Source organism: Anoplopoma fimbria, chromosome 4 (assembly GCF_027596085.1).
Source record: "Anoplopoma fimbria isolate UVic2021 breed Golden Eagle Sablefish chromosome 4, Afim_UVic_2022, whole genome shotgun sequence".
Taxonomy (NCBI): Eukaryota; Metazoa; Chordata; class Actinopteri; order Perciformes; family Anoplopomatidae; genus Anoplopoma; species Anoplopoma fimbria.
In genome coordinates, this window is record NC_072452.1 from 4,989,189 (window position 1) to 5,014,704 (window position 25,516).

Below are 25,516 nucleotides of genomic sequence, written 5' to 3' on the forward strand. Positions count from 1 at the left end.
TCGGAGCAGGTCGACGGTGTGATGAATTCAGCCAGACTTAAACATTGGAAACAAGTAGTTTTCATTGGATACCTCGCAGCTTTTTCCCATCAAAGTAAAAAGATGCAGAAAAGTGAAAGGATCAGTAGGGTGACTTGTATATTTGTGAGTCACACAAAGCACATTCAGTCCTCCTCTTCAACTGCATGTTGGGAGAAGACAGCACCCCTGTGTGCCCGAGCAGAGAACTGCAAGTTGCAACAACATCCATGGAACATCAGCCGTCCACCCTTTTTTCCTGTCATGCTTGGTTTTTTGCAGCTCACATACTGAACAACACTCCAACAACACCACCACAATCACAATGATACCTTTTGATTTTGCAAACATTGTTTTATTAATCCACTTTGTCAGTCTGTAATATATAAATTACTTTTTAAAAACGTGAGAAGCAGATGCACCTACAAGAAGGACATGGCATTAAAACACGGGAGTCAGAAAACTTAGACTGTGTTTAAAAGGAGCCATCCATGTCCGCATTTCCCAGAATCCTCTATTGCGTCTCCGTAGCATATTTATCTTTTTTCCCCCAGTTACAGAACAACTGTGGACAGGGCCATTTTTTTTAATTTTTAAAGTTCTATGGGCGTCACCTTCCTCCATGTGCCAGCTACCTTTCCTGTCTCTCCTGTGGTGCTCAGTCCATCCAGATCAGTGCAATGCGGGGGCTACTCACAGCAGCCGTAGCCCAGGTGGGTGGGGTGGGGTGGGGTGGGGTGGGGGTGGGTGGGGTGTTGGCAGACTAGGGTGTCTGGCGGCGTGTTCGCACCTCCTCCTCGTCCCAAGCTCACATCTCGTTTGCCAAGTCGTCGTGCTCTCCTGACGACAGGTCGCCGTTGGCACTGATTGTGGCGTTGTTGTCCTGGTAACCGGGAGGCATGAAGGCCAGGCTGTAGGGGTAGATCTTATGGCAGGCGATTCGGTAGGCCTCAGCGGCCTTCTGTTGGTCCTCGCCCAGCTGGCCGTCACGCAGAGCATCCAGCACCTCAGTACAGATCTGCAGCAAGCAAACAGAAACCAGCAGAGTTAGTCTGTATGTTTTAAACCCAAGACAACTGATAACAGAACTCAAGGTTCGGTTCAGATCACAGATCAGATCAGCAACTTGGAAGAGTTTTTATGTTGCCGTTGATACTAATTGCAGATCATTGATTATCAATATTGGCAGAAACACCATCCTTTCTTGTTTGACTGTAGCATATCTTAAGTCAGTGTAAACCATAAAAAATTAAAAATGTTATCCTTTTACTTTGTTTTGATTTTAATGTTTTTTCACCTTCATGAAAACACTATAAATGACAAGGCAATATAAGTATGTATTTTTATGGATTAAAACAAATCTTGTCAGTAGTTTTAATGATGTATTATAAATCATCTTAGAGCTAGTGTTAGGAAGTTAAACAGCTCATAATTCATCGCAAATATGTATTTATGTTGTTGTGAAAATATCTCTTTCAAACTAAGAAGAGGGGTTATACAAAATAACCTAATAAAAGTTAAGGCAACCAATGCAACAGTGCAACAAAACAGGACAGTTAAATGTGGACTCTTAAATATCAGATCTCTGTCATCTAAGGGTGTACTTGTAAATGATTTAATATCAGATAATCATATTGATTTATTTTGTCTCACTGAAACCTGGCTGTGTCATGAAGAGTACGTTAGCCTAAATGAATCAACTCCTCCAAGTTATATTAATACTCATATTCCTCGTGGCACAGGCCGAGGAGGTGGAGTAGCAGCCATCTTTGACTCAAGCCTATTAATAAACCCTAAACCTAACTTAAATTATAACTTGCCTTGTTCTTAGTCTTTCAAACCCGAGCGTGAAAGCATTAAAGTCAATTTTATTTGTTATAGTGTATCGTGCACCAGGTGCATATTCTGAATTCCTATCTGAATTTTCAAAGCTCTTATCAAGTTTAGTCCTCAAAACAGATAAAGTTATTATTGTAGGGGGTTTTAATATTCATGTGGATGTGTATAATGATAGCCTTAGTACTGCGTTTGGTTCATTATTAGATTCTATTGGCTTCTGTCAGTGTGTACATAAACCAACTCACTGTTTTAACTACACTACAACATCGCGAAAACTTGAAAGGATATGGCGTTCCACCAATGTGGAAGAAGTCTGGCGAGACAGTCTTAAAATATATAAGAAGGCACTCCGTAATGCTAGAGCAGCCTATTATTCAGCATTAATAGAGAAAAATAAGAACAACCCTAGGGTTCTCTTCAGCACTGTAGCCAGGCTGACAGAGAGTCACAGCTCTGTTGAGCCGTGTATTCCTATAAACCTCAGTAGTAGTGACTTCATGAACTTCTTTAATGATAAGATTCTAACTATTAGAGAAGAATTTATAATCTACTGCCCTCAACCAGTACCGATCGATCCACAGCTGTAGAACCTGAAATATATTTAGATGGCTTTTCACCCATCGACCTTCAACAATTGACTTTAACTATTTCTAAGTCTAAACCTTCCACCTGTCTCTTAGACCCGATTCCGACTAGGCTGCTTAAGGAAGTTTCACCTTTAATTAGCAATTCTTTATTAGAAATTATCAATCTGTCTTTACTAACGGGCCATGTACCACAGGCCTTCAAACTAGCTGTAATTAAACCTCTTCTTAAGAAACCTACTCTAGATCCAGAGGTGTTGGCTAACTATAGACCTATATCTAACCTTCCGTTCCTCTCTAAGATCCTTGAGAAAGCAGTAGCAAATCAGCTCTGTGACTTTATGCATAACAATAGTTTATTTGAGGATTTTCAGTCAGGATTTAGAGTGAATCATAGCACAGAGACGGCACTGGTGAAAATTACCAATGACCTTCTAATAGCTTCAGACAAAGGACTTGTCTCTGTACTTGTATTGCTAGACCTTAGTGCTGCATTTGATACCATTTACCATCAGATCCTATTACAGAGATTGGAGCATTTTATAGGCATTAAAGGAACCGCACTTAGCTGGTTTAAGTCGTATTTATCAGACCAATCTCAGTTTGTATATGTAAACAATGAAACCTCGATGAAAACCAGGGTTAGTCACGGAGTTCCACAGGGGTCTGTTCTTGGACCTATTTTATTTACCTTATATATGCTTCCTTTAGGGAATATTATCAGAAAACACTCAATAAACTTTCATTGTTATGCAGATGATACCCAGTTATATCTATCAATTAAGCCAGACGAAACTAACCAGTTCTCTAAACTTCAAGCATGTCTTAAGGACATAAAAACCTGGATGACCTGCAACTTTTTAATGTTAAACTCTGAAAAAACAGAAGTTATCCTACTAGGCCCAGATCACCTTCGAAATCAATTATCTAACGATATAGTTTCTCTAGATGGCATTGCTCTAGCATCCAGCACTACCGTTAAGAACCTCGGAGTTATCTTTGATCAGGATCTGTCTTTTAACTCTTATATAAAACAGATCTCAAGGACAGCCTTTTTTCATTTACGTAACATTTCGAAAATCAGGCAAATCCTGTCTCAAAGCGATGCAGAAAAACCGTCTTATCTTAAGGAACTTATAGTTCCATATTAACCAACTAGAGAGCTGCACTCAATCAATGCAGGGTTACTTGTGGTTCCTAGAGTATATAAAAGTAGGATGGGAGCCAGAGCCTTCAGTTATCAGGCTCCTCTTCTGTGGAACCAGGTTCCAGTTTCAGTCCGGGGGGCAGACACACTCACCACTTTCAAGAGCAGGCTTAAGACCTTCCTTTTTGATAGCGCTTATAGTTAGGGCTGGTTCAGGTTCGCCTTGGTCCAGCCCCTAGATATGCTGCTATATGCCTAGACAGCCTGTACTATTACGCTTACTGACTTTGCTTCTACCCTGGAGTCTTTGTGCTTTCTCGCTTCGCAGGTTTCCATGAATCGTTGTCGTACCTGGACCGTGGTCGTGCCTCCCACCCGGCTGACACCCACAGCTATTTCGATTATTATTATTAGTCACATTACTATTACTATTCCCTATTTCATAATTATAATTCTACTATAATAATTGCTGCTGTTATTATAAGTAGTCTTATTATATGAATCATTTATGTCATATACATTGAATGTGTTGTATCTCTGTTATGCTGTTCATTCTGTACACATGACATCTATTGCATTCTGTCCATCCTGGGAGAAGGATCCCTCCTCTGTCGTTCTCCCAGAGGTTTCTTCCTTTTTTCTCCCTGTTAAAGGGGTTTGTCGCATGTGTACAGATTGTAAAGCCCTCTGAGGCAAATTTGTGATTCTGGGCTATACAAAATAAACTGAATTGAATTGAATTGAAACTACTGAATTTATTAAAGTTTCTCACCAAAAAAGACATTAACGTTACTAGCTCTCCTCCTGTCGATTTAAACACAGATTGGTTGCTGACAATGTAACATTATCAGATATTGGAGTTTAGAAAAGCATAAACGCTGTCGTCTGATCGCATATTTTATAAAAAAATTGGCACAACGATAGTCATTAAAAATGAATTTCACTAATTGTCATTAATCAGCTGAACCGAGAGGGGGAATGCGTACGGATCATGGACCGACAGCAGTCCGTTACACTACTTTGCATTGCAGTTGTTTGTAAATGACTACATACCTGGATGTTTCTTCCGGACAGTGACTCATCCAGGGCCGTCGCTATCTCACAGGCCATCTTATCAGAGAGAGGCTCCAGGTAGACCATCATCTTAGCAGCTGGGAATACAAGACAGAGACACTCTGACTGATTACATGATGCTTTACAACAATAGCCCCTTTGGGCACACAACTTGTCATGCAAATCTTACATGTTGGTCTCACATTTAGAAAAAAAAAAAAAACTTTTACATAAAAGGTTGCAATGGCAATCATACTAGATACAACCCAACGCAGGTCTGAATAGAATACTTTAATGTTAACAAAGAGGCTGCAGCAATACAAGGTTAAAGGCCCAATGCAAGTGTTGTTCTGCGTTCATTTAAAAACATAATGTCGTGTCAATCTTGTGCACGACTAGATTTAATAAAAATCTAATTATTTTATAAATAGGGATGGGTTACGAAACACTGTACTAACGAGCACCAGAGTTCAGCTTTGAAAGACCGGAGTGTTGATAAGCTCTGACGTTACTGGTGTTTTTTTTAGTGTTTTGGTGTTTATTTATTATCACTCTGCAGCATCTCCTCTGCTCTCTCTTTCGGGGCTGAGCTCTGCCAAATACACACACACACACACACACACACACATAAATATACACAAATAAACACAAGCACACACACAAAGCAAAGACAGTGAGGTGAACCAGGTGAAGTTAAGATTAAAACCACAACTACGCTAAGTGGGAAACGTTTGAGCAGAAACGTGAAAACTCCGCACACACATACAAACACAAAGACACACACACACACCATTCTGAGCAGTTAAGTGAACGACATCCGAGTAACACAACAATAAACCAACATACATGTTTTGAGTGGATGGGAACTGTTACAGATGTCTTAGTCTTGAGGAGTGAAAGTGTGTGAGTGTGAGCGTGTGCGTGTGTGTGTGTGTGTGTGTGTGTGTGTGTGTGTGTGTATTCTTACCGGCCAGTCGGTGTGGGATGGAGCTGGAGTGTTGACTCAGGTAGTTCTTGTTGAAGCTCTGAGGGTTGCTCTCCCCAAACAGCCTGGAGATCTCCTGCTTCAACACGTTCCTCACTGCCTCCGCCAGGTCTGCACTCTCTCGCACTACAGACACACACACACACACACACACACACGCGATAAAAGGACCCGTATGAAGCTTTGAAACTCTTAGCTCAAACTGGTGCATGTCCATCTATTGAGAAATTCCTACAGTCTTATTAGTAAATCATGGACAGTTTCTTGTTGCAGTGTTATTGACCCTAAATGCTTCCACCGTCCAGACTCAAAGCGTTTTTTTACACTTTGATCACACAATGTCTCATTCCCTTCATGTAACTTTGAAGTTATCTGAGCATCTCTACCTCCTTTGAAGAAGCGCACTAGGCACTGGTGCAGCCATGGGTTGGAGGGCTCTATGGTTACAGCCCGCTTTATCGACTGAAGCATCAACAGGTACTTCTCTGAGGAAAGAAAAAAAGAAAAAAGAAAGTAAGTTCAATAAGCAATGATGCAGCTACCCTCGAGATTCAAAATAATTTTGAAAATGAGACAGAATAAAAAAAGGAGTGTGTGAAACATGGTAAAACGCAGGCTGGTGGGATCGGTCGGACCTTTCCTGAAGTAGATCTCAAAGGCCAGGAGGTGAGTCTCGATCTTGTTGCGCACAAGGTTCTTCAGAGGAATCAGGAACTTCACAGCCTCCTCCAGAGGATTCTCTGCCTGGAAAAAGAAGTTCAAAACACTGTACACATCACACACACTGGAGAAAAATATTATTTTCTATTACATTTCAACGGAAAAAAGGATTCTGACTCTCTGAAAACACTCAAGGAAGATATAAAAGGAGGAAGAGTCATTACGTCGTTGTGACAGAATTAAAAAAAAATTCTGCTGAACTTTATAATATGGCCTGTCACAGTTAGGTTAATATAGGACTAGACCATATACTACAATGCCTTTTGTTTGCTTCTGTGATTTACATTCATGCAAGTCATCCAGCATTTATAATAAGCTAGAATACTAATAAGTCAAAACAGTGATTAAACCAGAGAGGTTGTATCATTTGGTATCACTCACCAACACTGCAGCTCCCTGTCCGTTTCTTTTACATACTTATTTCTTACCAGTATTTTATCCTCAAATAAATGAAGGACATCTAAGCTAAAAATTTGCTAAACAAAGTCCAAAAGCAAATTTAGTTCATTGACGAGGAAAGTAACAATACCGGTACAAAAGGTCCAGATTCAGAGAGGCGCAAGGTAAAAAAAAAAATGGGAAACAGATAAGCGTGATCATTTTGGTCATTATAATTGTGACTTTAAACTTTGAGAAGAGCGACCCTCATCCATAACACAGCAACCCTCATCCATAACACACACCCATCACTTTTATGACATGACGCTGTATTCCCACAGCTCTGCTACTAAAACCTTTAATTATGCCAGAATAACGGAGAAATATGAGCCCACCTTGGCCAGTTTGTCTGGTATTAGCTCCTCCTTCGGTCCTCCTATCTCCTCATCGTCGTCCTCTTTCTTCTTCTTCTGGTTCTTTAGCTGTTTCTCCTTCTCTGCGTTCTTTTTCTCCTCCTCTAACTGGGCCTTCTTCTGGGCTCTTCTCTGTTTGTTGCGCAGTTTCTTCAGCTCCTTGTCTGTCAGATTCTCTACAGAGAGAAAAACAGGAAATGGTACGTTTTACTTTTTTCCCCCCCAATAATTAACAGTGACACTTTTTAAGACACACAGGCATGAAACTGGTATTGTTCCTATTGGACCAAATTTTTCATGAAAATACGGCACCAAAGGCACTAAAGTAGGAACTAAAAACTATAGAACAGAGATGATGTACATTTGGTTGATGAAACATTAAAAAACCATTACGAGGGTCTGGGGACTTTTGATGCATAACATTTTCCCCCACCTTTTCAATCGTCTCTCTATATAACCTAATCTAATAAGAGCATAAACACATTCTTAAAAAGATGGGCGGTGTTTGAGACACAATTTTCATAAATATGGAAACAGAACGGAATCATCATGCTTTTCATTTTATTTGCTGTCACTTACTGTTCTTATTGTACAACACACCTGTCTAACAAAACATAAATCCCCTTGGCAATCAGTTTAACAGTGCACCACTGTTTAACTGATCCCGTTTGTGCCAGAGTGCGCTCAATGACTCAAGAGTGAGTATTTACAGACACACACCGATGACACGAACTCAGCGATTTAACCTACGTCAACAGTGCCGTGGTTGGTTTCGGTTTGGACAGGAAACATGAGGCCTGGGTCGCATGCTAACACGCATACATGACACTGACCGTTGTCTGCCTGGCTCTCCTTGTTGTCGTCGGTCAGAGGTTTGTCGTGCAGCATCAGGTAGATCTGGATGGCAGTTCGAGCAGCTTTGTAATAGAAAGGGTGCTGCCGCAGCACGTCCTCCAGCTTCAGCAGGTCCACATAGGAGCGCAACGTCATCTTCCTCATGCAGTAGGTGTGGAAGTCAAACTGGTCATCTGTGATCTCCACAAAATGCTGATGGCAGTGGGGGGGGAGAGAGGGGAATGCCTGTGTTTAGATCTGCTGGTGTTAGAAGATAAATGTCAACACCATCTGCTAAGAGTGATGAAAGTGGGGAACACATCTAAAAACTATATCATAATAATCTGACGTATTTATTTTATAAGATAGTCTTATATCGTTAGAGGTTGATCACCGAATAGTCACATTCATTTATCGGTACACTCCTAGAAATGGCCGATGTAAACGGATCTTATATTACCAAGTCTTAATGTAGTGAAGGTGGGAGGGGATGAGGGGGGGGTTTATGGTGGTGAGCATGGCTGTAGAAGCTTACCCTCTCAATCTCGTGGCACTTCTTCAGTGCCTCTCCAAACTTGTTCATGTCCTTGTAGGCCAAGGCACACTCGGTCTGGAACCACATGCACTGCATCTCATTCAGGTTCTCTACTGCAGCCGCCCCCTCCTGAAAAAGAACACCCCGTTGGCAATTCAACTTGCTACCTCAGGCTGCGTCTGACAATAAGCATGGCCTCTCTTTTGTTTGTGAAAATATTGATAGTGATTTGGAAACAATTGCATGGCTCGATAGCCAACTAGTCTTGTTGTCATACATGCTGTCAAATTATATTTACTGTTTGTCTACCGTACGCAAGCGTAACATTAGCTTTATGCAATTTTATATTTTGTGCAAATATTGATTTGGAAACAATTACATAGTTGGTTGGATAGTCAGCCTGTCTTTTGTAGTCAAAATACTATACCTATACACACACACACACACGCACACACACACACACACACACACACACACACACACACACACACAAACAAGCGGGTAAAATAAGTATTGAACACGTCACCATTTTTCTCAGTAAATATATTTCTAAAGGTGCTATTGACATGAAATTTTCACCAGATGTCGGTAACAACCCAAGTAATCCATCCATACAAAAAAATAAAACAAATAAGTTCAGAAATTAAGTTATGTGTAATAAAATGGAATGACACAGGGAAAAAGTATTGAACACGCTTACTGAAATGTATTTAAAACTTCGTACAAAAGCCTTTGTTGGTAATGACAGCTTCAAGACGCCTCCTGTATGGAGAAACTAGTGGCATGCATTGCTCAGGTGTGATTTTGGCCCATTCTTCCACACAAACAGTCTTCAGATCTTGAAGGTTCCGTGGGCCTCTTCTATGAACTCTGATCTTTAGTTCTTTCCATAGATTTGCTATTGGATTCAAGTCAGGTGATTGGCTGGGCCATTCTAGCAGCTTTATTTTCTTTCTCTGGCTCCCTTGGCTCTTAGACAACTCTTCTGATAATTCTTTTCACTCCTCTGGTTTATGGTGAAATGATGTTCTTTCCACTTCCGGATTATGGCCCCAACAGAGCTCACTGGAACATTCAGAAGTTTAGAAATCCTTCTGTAACCAATGCCATCAGTATGTTTTGCAACAATAAGGTTGCGAAGGTCTTGAGAGAGCTTCTTTGCTTTTACCCATCATGAGATGTTTCTTGTGTGACACCTTGGTAATGAGACACCTTTTTATAGGCCATCAGTTGGGACTGAACCAGCTGATATTAATTTGCACTGACAAGGGCAGGATTGCTTTCTAATTACTGATAGATTTCAGCTGGTGTCTTGGCTTTCCATGCCTTTTTGCACCTCCATTTCTTCATGAGCTCAATACTTTTTCCCTGTGTCATTCCATTTTATTACACATAACTTAATTTCTGAACTCATTTGTTTTATTTTCTTTGTATGTTTGGATTACTTGGGTTGTTACCGACATCTGGTGAAAATTTCATGTCAATAGCACCTTTTTGAAATATATTTACTGAGAAAAATGGTGACGTGTTCAATACTTATTTTACCCACTGTATATAGATATAGATAGAGAGAGAGAGATAGAGATAGAGAAAGAGAGAGAGTACTGTCAACAATACCTAATCCAGCTATCTGAGTCAGTTTGGATGAAATAGCTGTATCGGTGCATCCCTAAATATAAAAAAAACTTTAAAAATTAAAATTGATGGTTAAAAAATTTTAACCATCAAACTAGAATGCTTTTTTCATCGAGCACTGACACAGCACCAAAACTACTCATCTGTCTGACTCAAGATTTATTAAGCAAATGAAAACTATCTGACAACAATAACTTGAGCCACATCCTCTTTGGACTCACACTAGCACTCTCTGTCTCTTACCCGTGTGAACTTTGAGCACATCTCCTCTGCTTCCTTGATGAGGCCAGCCTTCAGCATGTACTTGGCACACTTGGAGTTGATGAAGCGGTCAGCAGTGTCCAGGGCCTGAGCTTCATCCATCCACCGAGCTGCTTCCTTTATGTTGCCTGTGTGCTAAAGTGAATTAAAAAAAAAAAAAAAAAAAAGTTAATTCTCCTGATGCAAAACAAATAATATCATTCAAGTTCTATCAAAGTCAGTAACCCTATGTACATGTGTAGAGTTTTTACTCAACCTTGTATATCTTGGCCTTGATGAGGAAGAGCTCGATGAGCGTTGGCGTGCTGTCGATGGCGGTGTTGATGTACTCCAGAGCGAGGCCGGGCCGGTCTATGAAGTCAAAGTGCTGTGCTAGGAAATACTGAACCCACAACAGGGTGGTGGGGGGCTCCTCCTTCCCATCATCTGCACACACATTTTACACAAGTCACATTGGGCAATTCAGCCTCTATGTATATGATTGATCAGCTCGATTCAGAAATTAAAATCTAAATAAACAAAATACATTTAGGCTGGTGTCAAAGAAAAATAAGTAAATTCAAATTAAGGCAACACTCACCATTTTCACTAAACATTCGACAGGTTTTTAAACAGGTTTCATAGCCAACTACTAATTCTTCAATGATTGTAACCTGCATAACAAGAAAAAAAGTTCAATTGTTGTTTAATTTCAAACATGGAACGTCAAGAAGTCATATACATACATTTATATACATACACACATACATACATACATTTATTTAACATATTAAATGTCACCATGCTTACCTTTTCTTTGTCGGTGTAGAGGGATTTGAGGGTAGTGAAGACGGGTGGGCAGCCTTTACTGAAGTTCATCCTAAGGTAGCTGTCCAGACATTCACAAAACTTCTCCCCTGCCCAGCACAACACACAGTAACGGTACAGTAAAGTGAGATTTGTATTGAGAAAGATGACAATAATGTAAAAGGTTTGATCCTATAAACTGTAAAATGAAGACAAAAAAAATGTAACGTCTCATCCCTTCTCATTTTGAGCCTTCATCAGCTGTTAGTGGTTACCCAGTGAATGTTTATCACAAGCCAGAATCTGTGTGTATGCGTCAATGACTGTTCACATCCTCAAAATAGTCCGTTTTTCCCCCCTTATTTCCTGAAAAGACGATATTCATACTATGGCAATTAGGTCCATCTGTGGGTCCACAGTACTACAGGACAAGCCTATTCTTTTCGGGCATCAACCCTATTTTTCTAGGTTTAAACACCAAAACCTACTTCATTTGTAAATACTAGAACAGGAGCAGTCCAGCACATTGATAAGAGTTTTGATGGAACAAAAAGATCACTGCTGCCACATCGGATTGAACGGTGTTGCTGCAGGCTGTACTGTGTTTACCTGTGAGGAAATTGAGAGGCAGTCTTCGGAGAACCAGGCCTTTAGGAAACTTCACCCAGGAGTCCTCATAAATCTTCTGACGTTCCTCTACACTTCCTGGAAACACACACACACACACACACACTGTAAGGAGCAATACTTATCGACAGAGAATACATCATCACCCACTAAGACCCTTTGTCCACCCATACCACACTGAAGAACGAAACTGTGGTCTGTGGAGAAACGATGTGGATCCAGCCGGTTGGACCGTTTTACTGAGCTCCTACTCTTCTCTTTTAGGCGTTTCTGTTGCCCCATATGGTTTATGAAAAAAGATGTAATCAAATTTCTGGAAGCACAGCTGATTTACTTCAACGGACATGAGTTCCAAAGGCTCTTCGGATACATATTAGGGCTTCCCACCAACAGTCAATGCTTTAAATCATAAGCCCATTTTATATAGGGAAATCACTAAAAAAATGTTGTACATCTTTGGATGATGTTCAACTTGTACAGAGAAAAGGGTACACATTACCACAGAATATCAATCACAATTTTGTTTTTAAGCGGCTACCTGTGCTTCTACATAAAAGTAGTGCTATTTATCGATCTAGATTGCTTTGGTGAGAGTTGCCAAGTGTTGGGAGAAATTAGCAGACGAAACATCTGCCTAATAATGAAACTCTAACTCCTCAGGACCAAAAATTATACATTTGAAAAACTCAACAGCAACGTCTCTTTCAAAAAAAACATAAAGTTACACAAAATAATCCACAGCCCTTGTTGCAGGCAGTTTTATGTAGGAACTATTGTCTTTCTACCGAACTACACCCGCCAACCGCATCGCCGTGCAGAAGGCAGTGTGTGTGTCTACTCATGGACGAGATGCTCGTAATAGTAACGGCGTAAGATGTTAACATTGATGGTATCCTCCTGGGATGAGCTGCACCGTTAGCTAGCTCAGTGGTGGTAGGTGAGCTAGCAGTTTTTAAGTAGAGATGCACTCTTCTATCTGTGCGGTGAGAGTGTGTGGGTAGTAACGGATGCACCCTAAACTGGTACCTCAGAGAGAAATATGGCTCTGGTACAGCCCTAATGAATAACTACAGTAGAACTAATCAATCCACCGTATCGTGTAGACTTCACAAGTGTGGTCCTGAGGATAGTGTTCACCTGGCTTTAAGGCCTTTTCCAGGCCCTGGTAGTAGGCCCAGTTCTCAGGATTCCTCTCCTGTAGACTCCTGTAGACCTCACAAGCTTCATCGGGCCTCTCCAGCTTCAGCAGCAACTCTCCTACACACACAAACACACACACACACACACACACACACAGCCCTAATGAATAACTACACACACACACACACACACACACACACACACACACACACACACACACACACACACACACACACACACACACACACACACACACACACACACACACACAGGTTATACTATAAGTTTGTCAGCCTAAATAATGAAGCAATACTTACAATGCCTATAAAAAGTATTCACCCCTCTTGGATGTTTTCCCCTTTGGTTGCTTTTATACATGAAATCATGGTCAATATAATTTGGCTTTTTTGACAAGAATTTGCAAAAAAAAAAAGCTTCTTTCATGTCAAAGTGAAAACAGATTTTTACAAACTAATGTCAATTAATTAAAAAATATATAGTGTCAAATAAGTGTTTGCATAAATATTAACCCCCTTTAAAGTGACTGACCTAATTCAACAGAGGTCCAGCTGGTTGATGCCAGCAGTGTCACAATTAGTGAAATGGAGATCACCTGAGTGCAGTTGATGTGTGTCAAGTGATTGCAGTATAAAAACACCTGTGTCTGGGAGGTCCAGTCTCTGGTTCATCAGTATTCCTGCTACAATTGCAACATGAAGACAAAATAACACTCCAAGCGACTCAGAGAAAAGATCATTGAAAAGTATAAGTCAGGAGATGGCTACAGAAAGATTTCCAACTCACTGGACATCCCACAGAGTTCAGTTAAGTCCATCATTAAGAAATGGAAGTAGTATGGCACTTGATTAAATCTGCCTAGAGCTGGCCGTCCTCACAAACTGAGTGACCGGGCCAGAAGCAGACTGGTGAGGGAGGCCACCAAGACACCTACACCACTCTGAAGGAGTTAAAGCTTCAGTGGCTCAGATGGGAGAGACTGTACATAGAACAACTGTTGCCCGGGTTCTTCACCAGTCGAAGCTGTATGGGAGAGTGGCAAAGAGAAAGCCACTGTTGAAAAAAGCTCAAAATCTCGCCTGGAATTAGCCCAAAGGCATGTGGGAGACTGCAAGGTCAATTGGAAGAAGGTTCTTTGGTCTGATGAGACAAAAAGTGAGTTTTTTGGCCATCAGACTAGACACTATGTTTGGCGAACACCAAACACTGCACATCAGCACAAACACACCATCTCCACCGTGAAGCATGGTGGTGGCAGCATCATGCTCTGGAGGCTTCTCAGCAGCCCTGGAAGGCTTGTAAAGGTAGAGGGGAACATGAATGCAGAAAAATATCGCCAAATCCTGGAGGATAATCTGACTCAGTCTGCAAGAGAACTATGACTTGGGAGAAGATTTATTTTCCAGCTAAAATACATACGGCAAAAGCTACACAGAAATGGTTCAAAGACAACAAGGTGAATGTTCTGGAGTGGCCAAGTCAAAGCCCAGATCTCAATCTAATCCAGAATTTGTGGCTGGACCTGAAAAGAGCTGTTCACGCCCGATCCCCGAGCAACCTGACAGAGCTTGAGCTGTTTTGCAAGGAAGAATGGAGAAAAATTGTAGTGTCCAGATGTGGCAGCCTGATTGAGACATATGCATCCAAAGGTGTATCTACTAAATACTGACCTGAAGGGGCTGAATATTTATGCAACCATTTACTTTTCCTTATATATTTTTAATTAATTGACAATATTTTGTAAAAATCTGTTTTCACTTTGATATTAAAGAGTTATTTTTTGCAAATTCTTGTCAAAAAAGCCAAATTATGTTGACCATGATTTCATGTATAAAAGCAACAAAAGGGGAAAACATCCAAGGGGGTGAATACTTTTTATAGGCATTGTAAATATAAAAGAGTGCTCCTTAGCCAACTTAATTTCTCTTGTTAGCTCTGTCTAGAGAAAGCTGGAGAACCGACAGAACTTTTCAAGTTCCTCTGTATGAACACACAAACAGAGTGAACACCGTCAGCTTCAACCCACCTCTCGTTTCCTCCACGGCCAGTTTGTCGCAGATCTGTTTCTCGTAGTTGTTGAGGTGCTCCAGGGCCTCCTTGTGCAGGCCGGCCTCCCTCAGAACCTGGTTCTGATACAGCAGCAGTTCACTGTACTCGTAGTCCACCTTGTCTGGGGACGTCTGGAGAGAGACAGACACACACACTTTTTGTGTTACATTGTTGAAATTCTTTTTGAGGGCACTACAGAGAGGAAAATGTCTACACTCGTGAATTTAGACACCAGGACTCGGGCCTTGTCATAAAAGTGTCAACAAAGTCTACGTCAATGAAACACCAAATACCAGAGAAGAACATTGTTAGCATGTGTAATAATGAGCTTGTTTTCCTTTGGCGCTAGCAGCTTAAGAACAAAAAAACAATAGCAGCTCATTATTAATTCATAGTTATTTATTTAACTATAGGACTGCACGATATTGTGAAGAACTGACATTGCAATATGATTTTTCCCTCACAAAATGACACTGGTACTTCCAGACCAAGAGAGGGGAGGGGAGCGCTGGCACTCGGTGTGCTCCAGCCACAAATGCTTGACAGACTTTCAATTAAGTTTCTCTATGTAGACTATATCAGAGATCATTTTTCCAGAGAGCAGTTCTCAATTCTATAAAAAAAAACTACAAAATGAATCCAACAGTGGATTTTATTTTTTATATTATTTATTAAATTAAATCCCACACTTTAGGATCCTCCTCACCCCCAGAATATGCACAAACATCAACAACGCTTTGCAAGAGTGGCATTTGACAATATAACGGGATGCACAATAGAGGTAATCCTGGGCCAGTCTTAAGCCGCAGCAGAGCACATTGCAAATAATTAGAAGATATTCCAACTCTGTAATCCATCAAATCACACATCAGGATGTTCTCTAAATAATTATGAATAACCAACCAAAAAGCTTGATATCCATATTGCAAGATATTGAAGGAAATTACATCACTTTGCTGTAATGCAGCCTTTAAAAAAGGCAGGAAAAGGCCACACTAAGGCCCATATTACTAAATCCAAAATCCAGCACGATATGTAGCCTCTATATACATTGCATTATTCATAGAAAATGAAATAATAACTGACTGTTTTCCTTCTGTATCAAGTATATTTCAACTGAATTTAGAGAAAATTCTGCTAAAGAAAACCACTAAAAAATCCACTACCATAATGGGATTATTGGAGTTGGTTCATAGAAATAACTAAACAGTAGGTGGCACCAATTCTCCAATCAGAAAACTATGAAAGGAAGAAGATAATTTTGCTTTAATGGATACATTACCTTTTTCCACCTCAGCCAGCATCATTTTTGTTGCCATATTTCCATATTCCTTCCTTATATATATATATATATGTTTTGTTGGGTGGTCAGATTTGACTGAAGGACTATGATTTTAGACTCAAATAGATCACACAGTATCTTTGCCTAACGTCTCTCCCCTTGCGCCTCCCCTGCAACACTCCCCACCTTTGGAAGGCTTTTGGCTTGGTCCTTTGGAATGTCAATTACATACCATATCCTGGAACTTTCTATAACAATGAGTTCAATTAGTGAGGAGCACAGTGAATATCTCCAACCCCTATAATGTAAATGTATTCTTCTTAGAGTGGGTCTCATATTTACCTTTAAATCTGTTTAAAGTATTGGCACAGAAATCTCTACAGCTCTGTTGAATCGTCTATAGCTTTGTCCTACCTGTTGCGTTTTGCGGAACTCCTCAACGATCTTGGCGGCCATCTCAAAGTCCTCCAACAGGTGATATGCTACAGCATATCCGATCCACGAGGCCCGCTGGGCTGGACGGAGCTGCAGCAGCTGGTACCGGGTCTCCTGGGTAGGGAGAAGAGCGTCATAGAACAGCAAACTGAAGGTAATAAAATTGACCTGAAGTGCTCAGTCAATCTGTCCTCGGTCTAATTTTCCACCTCATGAAGGACCATGGGTGACAGACTGACACTGCACAATCTATCGCCCTCAACCCCCTTCATCCATTCTCATCCTGCGTCCCTCCATTCAGGTCTTTTATCTCGACGGTCAGGTTCTCTCCAACACTCACCCTGTATCCCTCCAGGTCTCTCATCTGAATCTGCAGCAGGGAGAGGTCTCTCAGGATCTGCAGATTGTCCTTGTCCCACTTCAGAGCGTTGCGGTAACATTTGATGGCCTCGTCGTACTTTTTATCTGAGCGCTGCAGCAGGCCGTACACATGCCAGCCTGGAGGATGAGCGAATTCAGGAAATAAAAACAAACAGACGCACTATCCAGGTTCTTACACACACAAATTAGATTAAATGACAGGAACACCTAAAGATTCCAATCATTTAAATATATTAGGTTAAAGAGAAAGTTCAAGGTCTTTCAGGGTGAAAGCAGCTGCTGTAGTGTTTAACTGAATTTGAATGTCAAATTGATGAAATCTGGGGCTGATGTAAGGATACAGACGTGGCTCTTGAGGTCGTTGCGAAGGCCTCGTCTTACCAGCTCGTAGGCATCCTCCTTCTTGCCCAGACAGTTTAGGGTTAAACCCTTCATGGCCTGCGTCTCTGGAGCACAAAGAAAGGGGTGGGGAGGAGAGGAGTGAGACATTCAGGGTGACACTAGTCGTGTTTCCCATTAAATTAAAAAAGTAGAATTATTAAAGTGAATTCTTTTGGCAAACTTCATTTTCAGGAATTTATTTCTATTGGGCAAGTTCACATTTTTCTCTCCTGTCAGCTAGTATCGGCCATGTTTCATGTCTGGGTACGAAGACGAGCATTAACGCGTCACAGGAATATCCGAACGCAAACAGCAGAAACAGTCTCTAGAGTTAAATGTTCACTCCATCAGAATTTATTGGAGCCTCCATAATCCCTTTAATCCATCCAGTCTCTTTCCACAAATAGAAAAAAAAACACCTCAAGCTTTAGTACAAACGTTTTATCTATTTTTTGCTGTTTCAATGTCAGTTTTAAAATGTGATTCATCAAAAATGTGTATAAAAGTATGTGAATGGGAACACAGCTAATGACTGATTACACAGAGGTTTATTTACAGGTTTATTAACATCCCAGTTCACTTCACAGTATTTAAAACAGTTAGTTTGCCAGCTAAATGGAAGAGGCGTGAGTAATAACCGCAATTGAGAAGAAAATACAACAGTATAACAGGTACACCTCGGAAAAATCCTGATACTAAACCTGCTAAAAACTCGCAATGGCTTATATTATAACGCGAGGCAGGCCAATGAATTGGCCGATCACAGTTTATCACAGATGCATCTGTATGGCTGAATGCATCAGCTGATAAGCAACAACACATTGCAGTGGACAAATATTTAGAATTACATGGTTTATCCATTAGAGGCCTGAAAATGTTTCCACTTAGCACTTAGTAATTAAAATAAGCTAATTTAAGTGATGTCAGTTTGTCATTGCACAGAAATATAAATATGTACAATCTACGTCACAGCACTCTGAACATAAACACACATTCATATACTGATGGCATCTGCTCAGCAGGATGTAAACACTCACACATTGACTGCACAGCTCCTTTGACATGCAGTCTGAAGGAGCCTGGAATCTAAACCAACATTTAGATTAGAGGACTCCTCTCTCTTCCTATGACCCACAGCCACCGCACTCACACATGTACTTTTTTTTCTTATTTTAAGTTGCTAGGTCCCTCATGAAACCTCTTGGTTTTTTTTTTTTTTTTTTTATGGCTGGCTGTTTTCAAGCAGCTTGTGTCTCACCTCCATGCTCAGCAAACTTTGGGTTGCCCAGGATCTGCTTGCAGAACTTCAGGCCGTTTCTGTACTGCTTGTGTTCGTAGCACCTCTGTGACAACAGACAGAGCAAACGTGACATCAGGGGCTGTGCGGGACAGGCTGCGGTGCTCTGCGGGTTAGGGTGCAACATGAATGACAGTAGTGGAAGAAGTGCTGAATGCAAAAACACCAGCAGAAATAGTCCAGTCAGCAAGACTTTGGAGCTAAACAAACTGCACTATTTTGGCCGCATTGGCAAGAACAATATTGATAAAACTTTATTGACAGTGCAGGAATAAACGTGACCCTCAACTATCTCCCCTCACGTTAAGCTGTGTGTGGCTGTCACGTGTCGAGCAGCTTAGTTACTGGTATACTTTGCCTGTGTTTTAAGGACAATTAGGACACTACAATACTGGTTGCTAGCCAACTAATTGCTGTTCCCTTTGTTGCATTGCTACGACCACGTGTTGATAATAGGATGATCACATGCTAATCACAATGCGTCTCGTTGCACTGAACAGTTCGGTAGAGTCAGTAGCGACTTCCTAGCTCCTTGCTTTGACTGGTACAACTGACGGCGAACTAGCATTAGCCAGCAAGCTAACACTGTCTCCGGCGTCTCGCCTACCAATATCCTCTTGAAGAGAGCGTTCTCCTTCGGCGGCAGAGTGATTGTGGGCATGTTTGCTGGCTTCCTACGTCTCTGTCGGTTCACACATGAATAATATCCTCTATGGAGTCAGGTATCCTGGTCTGTGTCGGTCTCCTCGGTCTCCTCGGTCTCACGTGTTGAAAGCCGAGGCCCCCTTCCGAGCAAAATGGCCGCTGCGCTTCTCCTCCGGGTCAGGCTCCTCTGAGTCTGCGTGTTAACCGTGCGTGACTGTGTGTGTGGATGGATGGACGATCAGAACATGTTTTCACACCAACACCGGATAACGTGAATGGTGATACACTCGCTTCAAACTAGTCAAATGCAGACATTTGTTGAGTTTAAAATGACATATTGTATTAGTTTGGTTGGTTTCGCCCATGCGTGCTCTAGCGACTTTATCGGTGATCTGTGATCAGCTACTCTCGTCTTCAGGACGTGTAATCGATCGCGGAGCGGCAGGATCGCACATCGGATGAAGGAGCCTCTCTGAAGCCAACATGACTTTCCACAGGTTATTCTCTGGAGCTGCTCTGGTCAGCAAAGGTACCAGTGGGACAGCCTCGTTACTAGTTCATGGATGTGACTTTTAACAGACTGTTTTTTTGTCTCTCTGTTTCCAACGTGAACGCTGTGAGGTGTCTTTATGATGAAGCCTGACCTTAGCTTAGCTTCATGTAGCACTGCTGTCACACACTGTTATGTATCATATGCCAGTGTTGTTTCACTTAACATAAGTGCTTTCCAAATACAATTGTTTACCGAGCTGTTGGGAATATAGTAGTATTATGTCTGATCTAGTTCACAGTAAGTATTGTAATTCATTATTTTTCCCAAGTTACACCTTCATCTCATTTATGAAGAGTTGTTCTGGCCAAACTTCTGTCAGGATTTATTTCTGCCCAGAAAGACTTCATTTAAATGAAATTACAATATTGTCAAGTCATTTCTTCTAGGTTTGCAAGGGTCCATTCTTCTAACCCTGATTTTGCTACTACCCTTCATGACTGCCAAAGCCAAGAAAATGTTATTTTTAAACAGCGTGGTTCTTAATGACATTTATGTTTATTTTTTATTTTTTTGCAGTTGGATCCAGGTCTGTATTCACAAGCTCTAAGCCTGACACCGCTAACCCCAACTGGTTGAGAGTGGGCCTTGCTTTTGGAACATCCGCTCTCCTTTGGGGCCTGGTAAATGACCACGTAGTATTTCACTCAGAAAATAACATGATCTATGAAACTGATTATTTGTTGTCAGATTTCTGTGTTAATGACACAAAGGGGGTTTCCTTTAGCCCATCAAGTTTATGGCTATCTGTTTGTATGGAGAGCATGGAGTCATTTATGTCATTGGCTAACCTATCCAGAAATGTATTCCTACATGTCTATCAGCAAGATGAAGTACTTTTATTTCCGAATCATGCAGCAGGTTGTATCAGGTAAAGTTTGAGCACTGAGCAACCCTGGTCAACCATTCATGCAATGGGTGATATCCAACTCCATCTTTCCTTAAAACCCAGTGATGGTTTCAGGTTATCTAGGCTGCTGGACTGTCTCAAGGCTATAAGGGACTGGACGGCAGAAAATATTTTACAACTCAATGTTTGTAACCACGTTTGGCTCAGGTCAAACATGTTAACTTTTCTTTCTGTCCCGTGCGCCAAGACCCATGTTGAGCTTTTTAGGCAGTAGCACCAAAGTATGGAATGCTCTGCCTGCACAAGTACGGTTGGCTAATCCTGTTTAGACAGGCTTTTGGGTGAAATTCATGCTTTTAATCTACAATTTTATTGTGTATTTTGCCTTTCTTAATACATTTCATGTTTTAAAAACTGGCCTTGTAATGTGATGTGATGGCCCTTGTATGGCCAACTTGTGTTGATTATGTTTTCTTCTTGTCTGAAATAATGCTCCTGTTAAGCACTTTCTGACTGATCTCTGAAAAGCGCCAAATTAATTAATTTTACTAACCTACTTACTTACTTACCTCAAAGTGTCTGGCAAACATTTTTCCAGGAGAGGGCAGCAATGTTTTATTTTTAAAAAATAAATAAATGTATTTCACATTTTTCATGATTGATTCTCATTGAAGTATAGTAGACGAGGACAAATAACTGTTTGCTTCATTTTTAAGCAGAACAATGAAATATGTCCTCATTTATCTTATAACAATAGTCTTTGTGAGGCCAAGTCATGCGAAAAGGCCAGATGTTTCTAATAACATTTGGTGTGATATTCTCACCGTAAACCGCATTCCTTGATTTGATCAGTTAAAATGTTATTTTATTTAATTCCAGATGGCATTAGATTCTGAAATGTAGTCGAATGTGAAGAGTGATCTCGTTTAACTACTTGGTGCATTTAAATGACCTGTGGTATCCGTCTATCATCCGCAGCTCTTCAAGCAGCACAGTACAGATGTACATGAGTACAAAGTGAGGAACGACCTGGAATAACCCATCACGCTGGTATGTCTGTGTTCTTTGTTAAGACTATACTATAATCAACTGGACATCATTCTGTTGTGCCTTGGAGCCTATAAATGATATGGTGCCATACAGCATTAGTAAGATTTTTCCATCTGGTGTAAAGATTTATATTCTATGAATAGATGAACAAATTAAACATGATATGCTTGTCATTTCTTGTCCTGTTTAGGAGGTCATCATGTCCTGTCTATGGGATGCACCCGTTTGTCTGCTTCTTTCAATTTCCACTGCTCCCGATTCCTCGCTCTAAATTCAGTGTAAAATAAAAAAATGTAATGTGTGAAATATACATGAGTCATGATCATTTTGTTCACATAAATTCACAGTTGCTGTGGTGGTTTTATTGATAAATATATTTGATTTATACTTCTTTAATCAATGAACCAAATGTGTGAGATAGAAAGTGCCTATTTGCTGTTCCAAACAGCTTTCCAAATTATCCAAATATAAACTAGGGTTATAGATCACATGTGTATGCCTTTGACGTTGAAATATCAGTGTATAGACATCAAATAATGTCTTCTGGTACTGGTTAAATTGTATAAACTTTACTGGCAATTTAACAATACCCAACATTAGTAATTATTGCACATAATATGTTTTGTAAATCTTGCACCGGACCTCATTCTTTATACATAGATAACCCAGTAATCCAGATTAGAATGTTGATGATTTGACTGAAGTCTGAATTTTTTTCTGTTCTTCAAACCTGTTTTTAAGACAGTCTGGAACTGTTGTCAGAGCAACCTGCAGACGTGCAGAACCTAAACAACTATTTAATGGCTCTGGTTATAACTCGCTGGACTAATTTAGGTAATTGATTAATATAGTAACTGCTATAAGGGCCATTAAGGCCCAGATTTATAGACATATCACATTTGATGATTAGAGCCACCTACTGACAATAGCAGGAAACATTATCGACGTAGCTGGCTACTGTTGTCCCTCCTGAATATTATCAAACACCATTAACAGGTTGATAATTGGCTAGCTATTGATAACAAAGATGCTCAATTTCAAACAAATACATACTAATGGCTTGGCACCAGGTGAGTTATGTGACATTGAAAAATAGTGCAACGGTTGTGCCAAACGTGACCGCTTGCCACTCACACAGGCTGGGCTGCCTCGCTTTTAGTCTATCCACAGTAACTGCAGCCACCGTGTGTCTGTCTGTCGGGGGCAGCTGCTCTTGGTGGAATATCCCGCGGACGTCATTACATTTACATTACATTACAATCATTTAGAGGCTTTTATCCAAAGCGACTTACAATCAGTAGTATATATTACATATCATTCACCCATTCACACACTGATGACAGGCTACCATCAAGCTGCCACCATCAGACTCTAACTAACATTCATGCAACATCCAGTCCACACCGATGGCAAGCCTTCGGGAGCAACTTGGGGTTAAGTGTCTTGCCCAAGGACACATCGACTGCCGAGGCCGGGTATCGAACCACCGACCCTCTGATTGGAGAACTACCTTGCTCTCCACTACGTCACTGCTTAAGGCGAGGGAAGGCGAGCAGCACAATAGGTGGGCCTAACAGAGGACCTGGCAGTAGAAGCTCATTCAGATTGTGGCCTTGATAAGGAAGGAGTAGTTATTCAAGGATTCAAGGATAATTTATTGTCATTATGCAACACAGGGATAAACAATGAAATGCAGTTGTAGCCCATTTGAAGCAGAAGAAAAAGAAGACAATCAAAACCGAAGAAATACAGTAGTATATTCCTGTAGGGCATCCATCCATCCATCCGTTTTCTTCTGCTTATCCGGGTCCGGGTCGCGGGGGCAGCAGACTAAGGAGGGTCCTCCAGACGACCCTCTCCCCAGCAACGCTTTCCAGTTCCTCCTGGGGAACCCTGAGGAGTTCCCAGGCCCGACGAGATATATAATCCCTCCAGCGTGTTCTGGGTCTACCCCGGGCCTCTTATCAGTCGGACATGCCCAGAAAACCTCAAAAAGGAGGCGTCCAGGAGGCATCCTGATCAGATGCCTGAACCACTTAGCTGTCCCCTTTCGACAAGGAGCAGCGGCTCTACTCCGAGCTCCCTCCGGATGTCTGAGCTCCTCACCCTCTCTCTAAGGCTGACAATTAATAAAGAAAATATTTTAAATTGCTTTTTTATGTCTTGATAGCACATTTTGTATTTCTTGTAAATATTATCCTAAAAACCTTTATTGAACGCCTTATTTTGAAAACTGGACCTAGTCACACGTATATCCTTCCGCTAACTTTGTTGCTGGCTGTTAGCTCCATAGATTGTCATAGGCACATAAAGACTTTGTATATACATTTTATAATACATTTATTTTATAAAGACTTATTTATAGTCCAAGGTCAGGTCAATCTGGACAGATTGAATGCATTCACCATGAGTGTCAGTATGTGAGTGCAGTACAACTTTAGTGTCAGCTGGTATCACCGTGGAGATGTGAGTGACGGCTCCAGAGTCCAGTCATGTCTACATCACATGCTGGCACTGAAGCTACCCCTGATCTCTGATACACACAAGTAACAAGAGGAAGCACAGCCGTTCTTGTCTTAAACAGGTACAGGTACATTTGTAAACCAGCTTTAAGGTCTCCAAAAAAAACGAAGACACCTCCATCCTCATCTGGCTAACTCACGTAGGCCTACGAAGATCGAGGCCCTGAACTCATGGTCCACTCTTCCCCGGTGTTAACACAAATCTGTCAACACCAAAGGCACATTTAGAGTCTTCCCTTCTCCTGATGTAACCCTATACCTGCATGAGAAGAACATAAAAGCCCTAGAATTTAAAAGTTGCAATAGTACAACATGTATTGAAAACCTATGAGAGAGAGAGAGAAAACACTACTGCCTAGTATCTCCAAACTGTTCTCTTTGTAAATGATATGTGCATTATAGTTTGTAGAATTATAAAGGGTCATACAGTAGCTAACATGGAGGACATCGGTTATCTGAGTAAGTAACATGTCAAAAAATCAACATCGACATTATTTTGTGCCTGAAAACAGAGCCTGTAAAAGCAGAATTGAAAACCTCGACCTGCTGTGCTTCTCTTTATGTGACCTATCCAGTTTAAAGGGGTGGAGCTGATGAGAGTCACCATGAAGTATGGAGGGTGTTGTAAAGGTTGGTATAGAAAGAGTCAAACCTTTCTACATCTCTTATGGTATTTCCTATTCTTTTTTTTAAAAAAAACATATATTAATTTTCATTTTATACATTTAACACAATTAACATATATAAATTACCCTTCCCCAACCATATGGCAGTATATAAAATAACAATAGATAATACAAATATCACTTGAAAATAAATAAATGGCTAAATTATAAGTTAAAAACTCAATTCAAGAAGGACAAAGATCTACAATGAAAATACTAATTTAGTTGAAATAAATAAGTAAATGAAAATAATGCAAATAAAATACAGTCACAAACATGGAGCAGAGTACAGCACACATTCCTCACAGCAGATTAGTAACTTCACATTTCCAGTATTTCCTATTCTAATTTTAACCTCCTTCTCCTTCGGGGTTGCGAATGACTCCTCATACAGCTAACCTTTCTCTGTGGCATTAAGCACCCGTCATACAACGCA

At 40.8% G+C, this 25,516-nt stretch overlaps 2 protein-coding genes across 3 annotated transcripts; one reads left to right on the forward strand and one right to left on the reverse strand.

The window, feature by feature from the left end:
- Positions 1-746: 746 nt before the first annotated feature.
- LOC129090330 (N-alpha-acetyltransferase 15, NatA auxiliary subunit-like) lies at positions 747-19,491 on the reverse strand. Of its 2 annotated transcripts, XM_054597946.1 has the most exons (20): positions 19,406-19,491; positions 18,760-18,844; positions 17,462-17,566; positions 17,080-17,237; positions 16,719-16,853; positions 15,000-15,153; positions 12,953-13,072; positions 11,798-11,893; positions 11,192-11,298; positions 10,983-11,055; positions 10,659-10,828; positions 10,385-10,537; positions 8,507-8,635; positions 7,971-8,184; positions 7,120-7,313; positions 6,262-6,370; positions 6,013-6,111; positions 5,609-5,752; positions 4,642-4,739; positions 747-1,036 (listed from the first exon to the last, which is right to left on the reverse strand). In XM_054597946.1, exons 1-20 carry the CDS (start codon positions 19,457-19,459, stop codon positions 827-829), a joined length of 2,607 nt encoding a protein of 868 aa, XP_054453921.1. In that variant the 5' UTR covers positions 19,460-19,491; the 3' UTR covers positions 747-826. The 2 variants fall into 2 exon arrangements, with proteins under 2 accessions (XP_054453921.1, XP_054453922.1); XM_054597947.1 differs by lacking the exons at positions 747-1,036; positions 4,642-4,739; positions 5,609-5,752; ... (7 more) ...; positions 10,983-11,055; positions 11,192-11,298 and adding an exon at positions 11,465-11,554.
- Positions 19,492-19,636: 145 nt separating this feature from the next.
- Positions 19,637-22,193, forward strand: ndufc1 (NADH:ubiquinone oxidoreductase subunit C1). Its single transcript, XM_054597948.1, has 5 exons — positions 19,637-19,721; positions 19,862-19,972; positions 20,513-20,616; positions 21,822-21,893; positions 22,084-22,193. Exons 2-4 carry the CDS (start codon positions 19,927-19,929, stop codon positions 21,879-21,881), a joined length of 210 nt encoding a protein of 69 aa, XP_054453923.1. The 5' UTR covers positions 19,637-19,721; positions 19,862-19,926; the 3' UTR covers positions 21,882-21,893; positions 22,084-22,193.
- Positions 22,194-25,516: the final 3,323 nt, after the last annotated feature.

Coding starts and splice junctions, on each gene's coding strand:
- LOC129090330 (XM_054597946.1), bottom strand. CDS start 19,459: ATGCCCACAATCACTCTGCCGCCGAAGGAGAACGCTCTCTTCAAGAGG. Junction 11,056..11,191: donor TCTACACCGACAAAGAAAAG/GTAAGCATGGTG, acceptor CTTGTTATGCAG/GTTACAATCATTGAAGAATT. Junction 6,371..7,119: donor TACCAGACAAACTGGCCAAG/GTGGGCTCATAT, acceptor TTCTTTTTCCAG/GCAGAGAATCCTCTGGAGGA.
- ndufc1 (XM_054597948.1), top strand. CDS start 19,927: ATGACTTTCCACAGGTTATTCTCTGGAGCTGCTCTGGTCAGCAAAG. Junction 19,973..20,512: donor AGCTGCTCTGGTCAGCAAAG/GTACCAGTGGGA, acceptor ATTTTTTTGCAG/TTGGATCCAGGTCTGTATTC. Junction 20,617..21,821: donor CCGCTCTCCTTTGGGGCCTG/GTAAATGACCAC, acceptor TATCATCCGCAG/CTCTTCAAGCAGCACAGTAC.